At 41.5% G+C, this 12,123-nt stretch overlaps 1 protein-coding gene across 1 annotated transcript; it reads right to left on the reverse strand.

The window, feature by feature from the left end:
* LOC140132944 (biogenesis of lysosome-related organelles complex 1 subunit 4-like) lies at positions 1–12,123 on the reverse strand. Its single transcript, XM_072152413.1, has 5 exons — positions 11,802–12,123; positions 8,120–8,191; positions 6,821–6,922; positions 689–829; positions 1–260 (listed from the first exon to the last, which is right to left on the reverse strand). Exons 1-5 carry the CDS (start codon positions 12,039–12,041, stop codon positions 177–179), a joined length of 639 nt encoding a protein of 212 aa, XP_072008514.1. The 5' UTR covers positions 12,042–12,123; the 3' UTR covers positions 1–176.

Consider the following 12,123-nt stretch of genomic DNA (forward strand, 5'->3'; position numbering starts at 1 on the left):
TACTAATACAGAATTTTTTAATGGAAGACTTTGATATTACAGTATGTACAAAATTAATACTTTTTTTTCAAGATGTTCTTGTTCAGGAAGACTATAATGTGTAACAGTGATTAGTCGGATGTAAAAAGTGCAAAGCTGTATTGTCTGTGGCAATGTCCCGAGCCTAGTTGCAGTCTTTAGGTGCTGGGGAAGTAGTCTTCAGTTCTGAACACAGTGGGAGGCTCATATCTTGTAGGTTGAGTTCTTGGAGAAGCTGCTTTCTGTTTGGATAGTAAAACAAAAACATGGATATAATATTTAGGCCTTATCTGTTTATTCCTTTCTCAGATCTTAACCCAAGTACAGTATGTGAAATGAACAAGAAGCGGATATACAAACCAGTTCCCAGCCTGTTCACTTGCATAGTGTGGACAGGAAGGGATCTCCCCTGCTTCACATGACCTATCAGGACCGTGAGCTGCAGTGAAGAAACCTGAATGGACTTTAGCGCACAGCCTCAACTGAGGGAGAGAAAAGTTTCTTGCATATTCATGCATATACACATGACACTTTTTTCAAAGCATAAAATTGCCTTTGCTAGAGTCTATGAAGCTTGTAAAGGCATTAGTACAACCTCTTACTCCAACATAAATTTCATCCTAGTTTCAGGTTAAAATGGCTCTGAAATTCCTTCTACGGTTATACTTACAGAAGGAGAAAAGAGAGGCGAAGAACTGAAATTCTGGAATATTTTCTTAAGTGGATTTGGAAATGTCCCAAGGTTGGTTTCAGCCTGTGTAACCTGCTCCTCCATCTGAGCCACATTGCTTCCAACTGTTTTCACAAAGGCCTGAATAGGAACAAACACAAAAGTGCCCGATTTATAACAGTGGGGCACAAAAATAACAAGGGAGTTGGGCTTAAAATGTGCTGTATCATTTTTGACCTTATGTTTGACAATAAGTATAGTGACCGCAGCCCTCAACGAATGCTGTTGTGTCTTTAGTACTGAGATCCTGAACACTTTAAATTGAATGATCTGCCCACATATCAGGCCTGTAAACCAGATGCAATGCACACTGGAGTGTTACAATCACAGCTATGTCTGGTGTTGGATGATTCCTACATATACATAAGGCTTGGTGAACATGACCTGGAATCCAGGGGAAGCGTGCCGCTGGCTGGAGAGGCAAGGGGTGAACGCTCCTCACCTCTCCCCTCTCCATAGGGTGCCAGGTAGCTACCCTGCTCTATCTTTTGAAGCGCAGACTGCGGGCTCAAACGCTGTGCTATGGAAATATGGCCGTTCAAATGAATTCCCAGATTTCCCATTAAAGTCAATAGGGCAGCTGTAAAAAAAACAAAACAAAAAAAAACTTGCTAGCACACAGCCAAGAAAAATGTTTGTAAGCATGTAGCCTTAGTATATGGTGGCTGTGAGGCCTGTCATGTGAAAGAGGACTTTGTGAGGAAAGTGACAGGTGACAACAACTATGGTGAGTATCACCTAATTTACATATAGCAAGGGAGCAGTTTGTTTCATGCTTTACCTTTTGTGACTGACAAGCAATGTGATATTTCAGGTTTCTTCTTCAATAATTTAGCAAAAATATCTACATTTACGTAGATGGGGTGCATAATGTACATTAACCCCTTACCAACACGTGACGTAGTAGTATGTCACGAGTCGCCTGCGGGTAAATGGAGATGGCTCACGGGCTGAGCACACTGCTGCAATATGCAGCAAAGACATTCCAGCTATGCAAACACTTACCGGTAACATCCACGCTTGGTGCTAGCCACATGGGCGATCTGTTGCCATGACAACCTTGGGTCTTCCGAAGACCTATTCATTCACATATTGTAATGAATGAGGTGGAAAATCCCCATATACTGCCATACTGTATATGGCAGTAAATTGTAGGATCAGACAACCTAGGGTTAAAGTACTCTAGGGGGTCTGAGTAAAAAAAAAAAAAAAAAAAAAAATCCCTCCCCTTTCCCTCGCAGTCATAAATAAAAAGTAAAAATAATTTTTTTTTGTACAGGAGGTTTTAATTTTTGTAACTGTGAAAACAAAACCCATACCTATATAAATTTGGTATCCCCGTGATCACACCGACCCAAAGAATTAAATAGACATGTCATTTGTGGTGCACAGTGAAAGACGTAAAATCCAAACCCAAAAGCAAACGGCGCAAATGCGTTTTTTCACCAATTTCACTGCATTTGGAATTTTTTTCTGGCTTCCCAGTACACGGCATGGAATATTAAATACCGTCACTATGAAGTGTAATTTGTTAGGTAGAAAACAAGCCATCACACAGCTCTGTACATGGAAAAATAAAAAAAGTTATAGATTGATGGTGGGGAGAGAAAATGGAAATAAAAAAAAAAAAACTAAAAAGGGTCTCGGCATTAACCCCTTAACTCCGAAGCCACTTTTCACCTTCCTGACACGGCCCATTTTTTTCAAATCTGCCCTGTGTCACTATAAATGGTTATAACTTTGTAACACTTTAACCCCTTAACGACCTGGCCCTTTTTAGTTTTTTTCACTCACCACCTTTAAAAAGTTATAGATTTTTGATTTTTCCACATAAAGAGCTCTGTGATGGCTTATTTTTTGCGTAACAAATTGCACTGCATAATGATGATATTTAATATTCCACTTTTTCAACGGGCTTGGATTTTACAGCTTTCACTGTACGCCCCTTATGACAGGTCTACTTTATTCTTTGGGTTGGTGCAATAAAATGGATAACAAATTTGTATAGGTTTTATAATGTTTTCATCGTTGCCATCTTCTGACGCCAATAACTTTTTTATACTTTGGTGTACGGAGCTGTGGGTGGTGTAATTTTTTTCGACTTTTGATGGCGTGTTCATTGCTATAATATCTAGGACTGTGCAACATTTTGATCACTTTTTATAGATTTTTTTTATATTTTTCAAAATGGCAAAAAAAGTGCCATTTTCGACTCGAAAAACAGTTATTATATTTTGATAGATCAGGCATTTTCGGATGCGGCGATACCTAATGTGTTTATGATTTTTACTGTTTATTAATATTTATATCAGTTCTAGGGAAAGGGGGGTGATTTAATTTTTTTTTTTTAAACCTTTTTTTATTTTTACTATGGTTTTTTACTCCCTAGGGAACTTTAACCCTAGGTTGTCTGATCGACCCTATCATATACTGCCATACCACAGTATGGCAGTATATGGGGGTCTTCCTCCTAATTCATTACAATGTGCAATTAGCACATTGTAATGAATTGGTTAAAACGAGACAGCTTTGGGTCGCCATCTTTTTGAAGCCAACTGCAGGAACACACCTGCCATCGGTGCTAGCAACATGCAGCCAAGACTTACTGGCTATGGAGAAATAGGCCTGAAATAGTTTTCTTGTGACACTTTGTACTTCATGTTAGTTGAAAAATTTTGGTGGTATGTTTTGCGTTTATTTATGAAAAACGGATATTTGGTGAAAAATTCTATTCATACATAGTCATAAGACCAAAAAAAAACTTGATAACTAACATTAACCGAATGTCTGCTTTATGTGGACATGGTTTTTTTATGTATCCTCTCGTTTTTGTTATGGGGCTTTAGGTGCGATTTTCCACATTTTCATAAAAACACAAAATCACGCTAAAATCCCATAAATTACCCCATTATAGAAAAAACACCCATTAACGTATGTAAAACAACTTTCATGAAGTTTGTTAACGCTTTAATTGTTTTACAGGGGATAAAACAAAATCGTGCACAATTTAGAAATTTTCATTTTTTGGACTAAACGAATGTGTTTTTCAAAAAATGTGCACATTTTCAGTGGCTAAAATACCAAAATGCTCCACAACGTTTGATACCCAATTTCTCATGAGTGCAACATATGTGTTTGCCCATACAGCAGGTTACTCACTCCAGGGCATTGAAAGGAACTGCACCATTTAGAGCAGATTATGCCCCTTTATAAGGTCTATACAATCTTTATTTTTTTGGCAATTTGAACATATAAGGACCTTTTTTCAGCGAGTTGAGATGCACTTTACAAATACTTCATTTTAGTTGTTATTGGCTTATTGATGAGATTTTATTAACTGTTAAATGTCTGTAGGGAAAGAAAATCGTAAATTCTGGTTTCCTTTCTTCTTGTATTTTTTGAGGGCCGCACACCGTACCATAAAATTAACCTATCTTTATTCTAGGGATCACTACGATTACAGTGAAACCTCATTTATATAGTTTAATATATTTTTACAATTTTACTGAAAAAACCCTAATATAGAGAAAATCTAATTTATTTTCCTATCGCCATCTTTTCGGAGACATAACTTTTATATTTTTTGGTTGACAAGCTGATTTAGGGCTTATTTTTTACGAGCTGAGTTGTCCTTTTTTGGAACATTTTTGTGAATGGATTTTATGAAAAGTTTTCATTTTTGGCAAATTTTGGGGGTTTTGTTTTTACAGTGTTCAATAATGTTACTGATTTATTGTACAGATTGTTACGAATGCGGCAATACCAAATATTTGGGGGGCATTCATGATTTTGTGTTTTTTTGTACTTTATTAGGTATGTAAAGGGAATGATGGTGTTTAGGGGACTTTCACGTTATTTAATTATTTTTATTAAAAAGCGTTTTTTTATAAAGTGTTTTTAACTTTTTTTGCTTTTACAGGTTGGCTTGAACAAGCTCTGATGCTCTGATCGCTTGTTCAAGCTCTTATTCCTATAACACAGTGTATACAGATGTATCACAATGGGGCACATTTACTTACCCGGTCCAGTCACAATCCAGCGGCGGGTTCGCCGGCGCTGATTTGGGTTCTGCCGGGATTCACTAAGGTCCGTGCGCCGATATTCACCAGGTGTCGCTGCTGCGCCGAGGTCCGCCGAAGTTCACCTGCTTTTTTCCGGTGTATGTGAGTGCTTGATCTTGCGACACAAATGGCTTTTTAAATTCTGCAGTTTTTCCGAATCCTTCGGGTTGTCCGGTGGCCACGCCCCCGATTTCTGTCGCGCGAAAGTCGGCGCGATTGCGCCAAAAATAAATCGCGTGCGCCACAATACAGTGAAATACAGCGCAAAGCGGAAATATTCGGGAAAAACCTGACGGATTCGCGGCTGCGGACCCTTAGTAAATGTGCCCCAATGTGTTATGTAACACACTGAGCATGGGTCCTGCTAGGAGACCCAGCTCCTGGACAGGATCCCGCAGCCCCGGGCTAGTACAGAAGACCCTTGCTGACCGTGGAGTGTAAGGGGTTAACGACTAGAACATAGTACTAAGTCACGATGCGGCAAGTCCTTTCCGCCCGTGACGTACTACTACGTCCAATGTTCAGAAAGCGGTTACAGGGTTAAAGAGAACCCGTTAAGCAAATTTACCCACCCCAAATAAAAACTATGTTTTTAAAAAGCATTGCATTTCTAAATGGTTCCTTTCCATGGCAGCAATGTTACAAAAATCAGTTTGTAAACTTATATGCAGCGCACCTGACGTGAGTCATTCACACTAATTGAGTTATGCATATTAAAATTTAATTACACTATTCTGGCTCCTTGTTCCTGAATAAGAGGTCTCAGGGCTATGATGTTTTGCTTTATGGAACATACAGACAGAAAGCTCAATGGGCACTTAAAGTTATGGGACAAGGATGACATCATCTAAGATCCTGTTACATCTGCAACATCTACCTCGCGTATGTATCTGATCACATAAAATCACAGAAGCCTCCATGGAAGATGGGGAGGAGTAGAAGTCCATGAAGGGCAGCTGGAATTTCATGTCATTTGATATACGCATGGTGTAAAGTTTGCTAATGTTAGGAGACTAAAGGACCTGTGAGGATGTAACTCTGGTCACATGACATTCTGAGAAGAGTCATGGGTCAGGAGTAGATGGGAGGGTCTGGGTGAGGAAGACAAGCCTACTCTGATGCCAGGGAATAGAACATAAAAGTTGATTTATGTGGATGTAAGGGAAGCTTTTTATAGCTAAAAGAAGGGTATCAGTTAGTTAAAGAGAAGGGTGACAGGTTCTCTTTAAAGAGTAAAAGAAAGTTTTTTGATATTACCATTTGACTGCAATGAAAAAAAAAAAAAAAGAGTGAAAAATTTAAAGGAGTCTGAATACTTTAAGCACCCACTATATATTTCTTGTATCATCTTGCCAACCCGCATTCGCAGACAGCTCTATATAGAACACCAGTGACAGTTAATAAAGGAGCAGATTTGATAGATTCTCCCCATAACATTAGTCATAATCGTTTTGCCACCAACACTGCTGGACAAGCAACCCACCCGCTACATTTATAACTACCCTTGACATTGGGATGTAACCAGGTAGTGGTAGGCGGTTGAGAAAAATGGCTATGGACCACACGGTCCCTCAGCGATCATCCTCTCTTGTAAGTAATGTTGGGTAGGAGCCAATAGCCATATCCATCATCAAAATAAACCAATTCCTCTCCATCCGTTTTCTGTGTCTTCCCTGCTTTCCTCTGCACTAGATTTCTGGAAAAGCAGTAACGGTGATTCTGTGTCCTCATTGCCTAGGCTGTTTGTGCACCTTCACGTGAATGCCCTCAGTGCCCCTGATGTCACAACAAGGAAGTCCTGACCACTGCAGGAAAAGCTGAGAGGATTTTACAGATAGGGCCGATAGATATATCAGCCTATATCTCACGATAGGAAGGCGTCAGAAACATGATATATCTTCTGTTGGGATTGTTGTCAAAGGCTTTCTCCAGCTGTGCTAAAAGTACTTTTTGTCAAGTAACTTGATAACATTAATTCAGCATTTATACAGAGTATCTTCCAAATCCATACCTCAAGCAAGTCAATTTTCTGGTACAATTTTCTCATTTCTGCAGCTTTACTGTAAATCTGAGGCACTTTTTCATTAACTACTTGAGAAGTATCATTTCTTATCTGAAAAAGAACCACATGAATAAATAGAAAAATATGTTGCAATCACTTTTAAATAGTCCAGTGGCAAACACATGTAAAGTTTATCCAAGATATGTATAGCATGAAGTTGGTGTACAGTATACCGTCTGCCAGGATGACCAGATATTTGCATAGTCTTTTCTCTACATACTAGTATTTTAGAATATAAATGCAAGAAAGACAACTACAATCAAACAGTCCTATCCTGTGGAAAAAGAAACATTAAAAATATCATGACAGATCAGAAGCACAAGGTTTTCCTGTCACTGGAGTAGAACTGGAGCTGTAGAGTCAATTGGAATTGGTAGACATGTAACAATTTTATACTCGGTATACAAACAAATTCAATCCAGCTTCCGATAGAATACCACGTGAAGTAAAATCAATCCTTTAATGTTGACGGCTAAAAACAGCTCATATAGCAATATGATATACAAAAATATATTTTTGTATATCATATTGCTATATGAGCTATTTGTTATCACAGTTACATACTTATGTTATGTATAATATTGATGAAGAATAATCACAGCACACACTGAGCTAGAAGACATGGTCATGTGATAATGCATTGCAAACCAAAGATGGGAAAATGTAAAAATAAAATATATGTATAAAAGAAAGCAGAGTGTTATACACAGTTGCAGGAAGCAGTGGCAATCTGCATAGGATGACACAATCACTGTTAAATCGTGCTGCAATAGAGCAGGCACTTATTGCCGGCAGCCTTTGGGTCCTTCATCGGACCTCAGGACAGCTATGGGAGCGGTTTGCACCTCCATGCCCAGCACAGAGGATGCCGCACTGCTGAGTCAGCACCCGGCACTGTTCCTTAGATGCCACAGTCAACATAACAACCGGGATTGTGAGTATCTCGATCCCAGCTGTTAGTACAGGAGCCCGGCTCTCACATACAGCTGAGGTCCAGCCGCAATCGCCCGAGCTCAGTAGCAGAGACGTTCATGTTGGGGTACGGCAACTGGACTGCATTTCCTGACGTACATGTACGTCTTAATGGGCCAATTCATTGATATCTCTGCTATTGCTAATGGTAAGAAACAGTAGTTGAGTAGGGGGCGATCATATCAGGGATGACAGCATTTCTGTATTCAGTCATACAGGTGTTCATATATATTATATGACACATCACCTTCTCCCATCATCTATGCTCAGACTTACCATATCCAACATCCCAACAAACTCATCAACTCTTACAAGTAGATCTTCCAAGTTTTTATCCAAGTTCTCCATCTAAAGAAAAACACAAAAAAATAGTGTTGTTAAAAGACACACAGGACCTCCTTCCATCTATACTTTCCTCTCTTGTGTGTTTCCTTCCTATGTAGAGTTTTTTGCACTTAAACCAACTAAATAAACCCCAGACAGTAACTTACAGTAGGCTGTACAGAATGTTCTAATGTGGTTCCTGTACGTTGGGCACATTACTGGCACATGCGGAGCCGGCTGTGGACGTGCAGGCCGGTGCTGAACTAACAGGTGCACCGCGCATGCACAAAGTTTTTAACTGGAGTGTATTTCTCATGGGCTTAAGACAGTTTGGATGGGTGTGGGTCCGAGCCAGAGCGGCAGTGAGGAAGTAGGGGAGCTTGACTGGATAACTAGACATGGGGATCAAAACTAATTTTTAGACCACAGCTGTACAGACACATGTACAGCCTTCTATAAGTTACTGTGTGGGGTTAATTTATTGGTTGGAAGTGACAGGTTCCCTTTTCTATTTTTGTGTTTCTGTGTTATGCTCCCCATATTCCAAGAGCCAGAAGTTTTTCATCTTTCCATTCATAATGCTATAAAAGGGCTTGTTTTCTGGGGTACAAATTGTACTTCCCAGTCGCACCATTTAAGAACAGTTAAGTTCTGTTTTAAGGACCAGGCTCATTCCCTTTCCTTTGTTATATTACAGTTTTGGAAATTTTAAAAATATTTAAGGAGATTTCAGAATCTATTTTTTTTTAATTAATTGAACTTTCAAAGCCAATATAGAAACAAACACACACACACACACCAATCACCCTAGATTTATAACTGCATAGGTGTAATTTATCATTCAAGGGAACCCATCATCAAAAACAGGCACAATAAACCTCACTTGAACCCCAGCTTAAATCTGCCATCTCCCAGCAGTAAAATTAATCCCCAAACGTTTTCTGCCTTTGAATGCTAGCTCCACCCACTACCACTTGTTCCCACCCATCGTGGGATGCATTTAATGGTGGGAAGATCTGCAGATTCCCACACAGTCAGAGGACCCACACTCCCCCCGAATGCAGTCTCAACTTTGGTAATATGTGGCACTGGCATTAGCATGTGGTGATTTGTATACTGGTAGGCTATCTTAGCCCATATTGAAGTGAGGATCTATTTGCTAACTTGCTTTATTCCAGCCATAGATATTCACAAGTGGATTTTGTTATTGTGTGGAGGGTTTTTGGTTGCATCATAACCATTCTTGTATGAACTTTACTCATGCAATTTTAAATGTTTTTATTGGTGTTTTCAATAAAATTTGCATTTGTTATTTAAGTCAATTTATATCTTTGAGGATCATTTTTACACACCACACTGGCTTGTTGTTATTGATATTTTTGTTTTTTTGGTGTGGATTTCTCTTTATATGGACCGATTTGTGACTCTTGCTACCTCTCACCAGTCAACAGAAGGAGGCGTGGTCTAGCCGGCAAGAAGACCTGACTCTTCTCTTCAGAAGTTGATGATTAAAGATGAGAGTAGTTTTAGTTTGCCGAATGAACAGCCAATCCAGCAAATTGACACCCCTTTGCATGATGTGGGAGTGGGGCGGGGGGGGGGCAACGGGAATTATACTACGTGGGGGCCATTAAGGCCAGTTACATGCGAATAGTACAGTTCTGGGCGGCCGGCAGAGGGAACGTCCCTGCATTATATTTCTATATCCCGTCCACTGCACTGTGTGCAGCCCGTGGGATCGTGCCACCATACAGCTTGTACACACCTGCTCAGGGGAGAAACAATCGCGGTCACAGGGTGTGCGACCGTAACCGGGCCCTTAAGAGGGGAGAGGTCCGCAGCTGTAACCATTTATATCTGCTCTGAGTTTCCAGCAGACAGCCGCAGGTTCCTGATGCATAGCACGGGGTGCTGCAGCTGCTTTCTTCCAGGCAGGGAGTGAGGATTTTAAGGGATAGGTCCCTTCCACACTGTGAGATACCTGGATCTCCCGGCCCGAACGCTGCAAACCGGAAATGAACTGACATGCTGAGTTCTGTTTGCAACTTTCGGGCCGGGAGATCCAGGCGGCGCATCACACTAACAAGTGTGGAAGGGACCTTATACAGTAACCTGCTGTGTGCCTGGGGTGTGCAGCCTCTCTGCACTAAGAGACTTGTTTCAGCAGCTACTGCTGCTTCCTCCCAGGCTCCTGCCCCACCCCTCCCATACAGGAAATGGCAGATGTATGGACAGAGAGGGGAGAGGGGAGCAGGGACACTGTGCTTCCTGGTGCTCCTCTGATGCCGTCCCCAGTCCCCTGCTGAAGTCCTGTCAGACATGTAAGTATGTGAATTATTAATGTAAGGTCTATATATTGTATTTGTACTGCATATGTTTATATCTATTATTATATCTATTGTGTGTACTGCATATATTCCAGTGTATGTTCATGCGTATCATGTGTCTGCTGTATGTGTTCATGTGGAAACTGTGTGTACCCTGTAATTGGCGCGTTCACACATGCCACTGCGTTTTTAAACGGATTGCTTAAAAACGGCAAGGCCCTCGGCCATCCCTGTTGGCTTACATTCACATGCGGCATTTAATGCATGCGTTTCAAACCACAGTACAACAGCTAACGAAAGATTTGCCTAATTAAATTGATGTTAACATTTGCATTTACAAAACACTAATGTTAATACAATGTTATTTAACAATGTTAATGTACGTGATTGTTAATGCAATGTTAACATACATGTTAACACCTGCATTAATGGTTGTATTCTGTAAATGCTGATGTTAACAGAAACTTAATTAGGCAAACCTCTCTTCAGCTGTTGAATTGCGCTTTGAAAGGCATGCATTAAAATGAATAGAAGGCATCCTTATGCCCCTGCACATGAATGTTGTTTTAGAACAGGCGTTTTTTCCCTATAAATTAACGCAAAACACCGGCGGCTCGTTCCCGATCACAGGCGTTTCCATAGAAACGCTGATGCGATCGGGCCGAGGCCCGCCCCGGTGGGCGCGACTTTGTCTGCGTTTGCAAGCGCAGACAAAGCGCCCTGTGTGGCGCCGGCCTTAGGGTGATGACACACGTAGCGCTTTGTCTGCGTTTGAAAACGTCAGACAAAGCGCTACGTGTGGCACCAGCCTCAGGTCAGTATTATACTATGTTTGGGGTGGCACAATGGGTGTGGTTCCTGTAAAGGGGACTTTTTGTCCCTATTTCTTTAGCCCAAAAGTTGGGCGGTGTGTAATTAGCATATGAATTAGTGCAGCCTTGTGTTGTGGCCACGGCAGCTTACCACACATTACCAAAATCTGTAGACGTTCATCTAAAGTTGCATTGATTGTAATGTACATTCACACCCAGCACACTTACTATCCCTCCAGTCACATGGTGTATATTTATACGTATGGTAGTAGGGTCACATTAGGGTCCGGCTGTACCTGCCACCCTGTACCATTGTATGTTACAACCCAAAATGGTTTGTCGTTTCACAGAAAATGGTGGAAGTAACAAACATTTCACTTGACCTGGCAGCGAGTTGGCGCCCAGAGACGCAGCACCTTCCCGCTACCAGTGTAAACACAACCAGAGAGAATAAGCGGCATGTAGTCACATGACCTCTGCAGACCACGCCCTCACCTCAGAGCTCTGCTGCGCGGGGAGGAGGTAGGTGGACAGCTGAGCCGCTGTAGAGCGGAGTAGAGCGTCACATGACTGTGTACAGGCCGGATCCTCGTCATTCAGGAGCCCCACAGAGGCGCCGCTGCAGACGCTCTGACTCTGGGAGACATGACCGCTATCCCCGGGACTACCGCGGGAGATGCCGCCTCCTGCCTCCTCTAACGGCTCCCACTGTTCCACACCAGCCGCCAACTCCATGCGACCTGAATCACACAGCTTTCCTCTCGTCACACGTGACGCGGTAGTGCACACATCCCTGACGGGCGCCGAGTGAGGACAA

This window comes from Engystomops pustulosus, chromosome 5 (assembly GCF_040894005.1).
Source record: "Engystomops pustulosus chromosome 5, aEngPut4.maternal, whole genome shotgun sequence".
NCBI classification, from domain to species: Eukaryota; Metazoa; Chordata; class Amphibia; order Anura; family Leptodactylidae; genus Engystomops; species Engystomops pustulosus.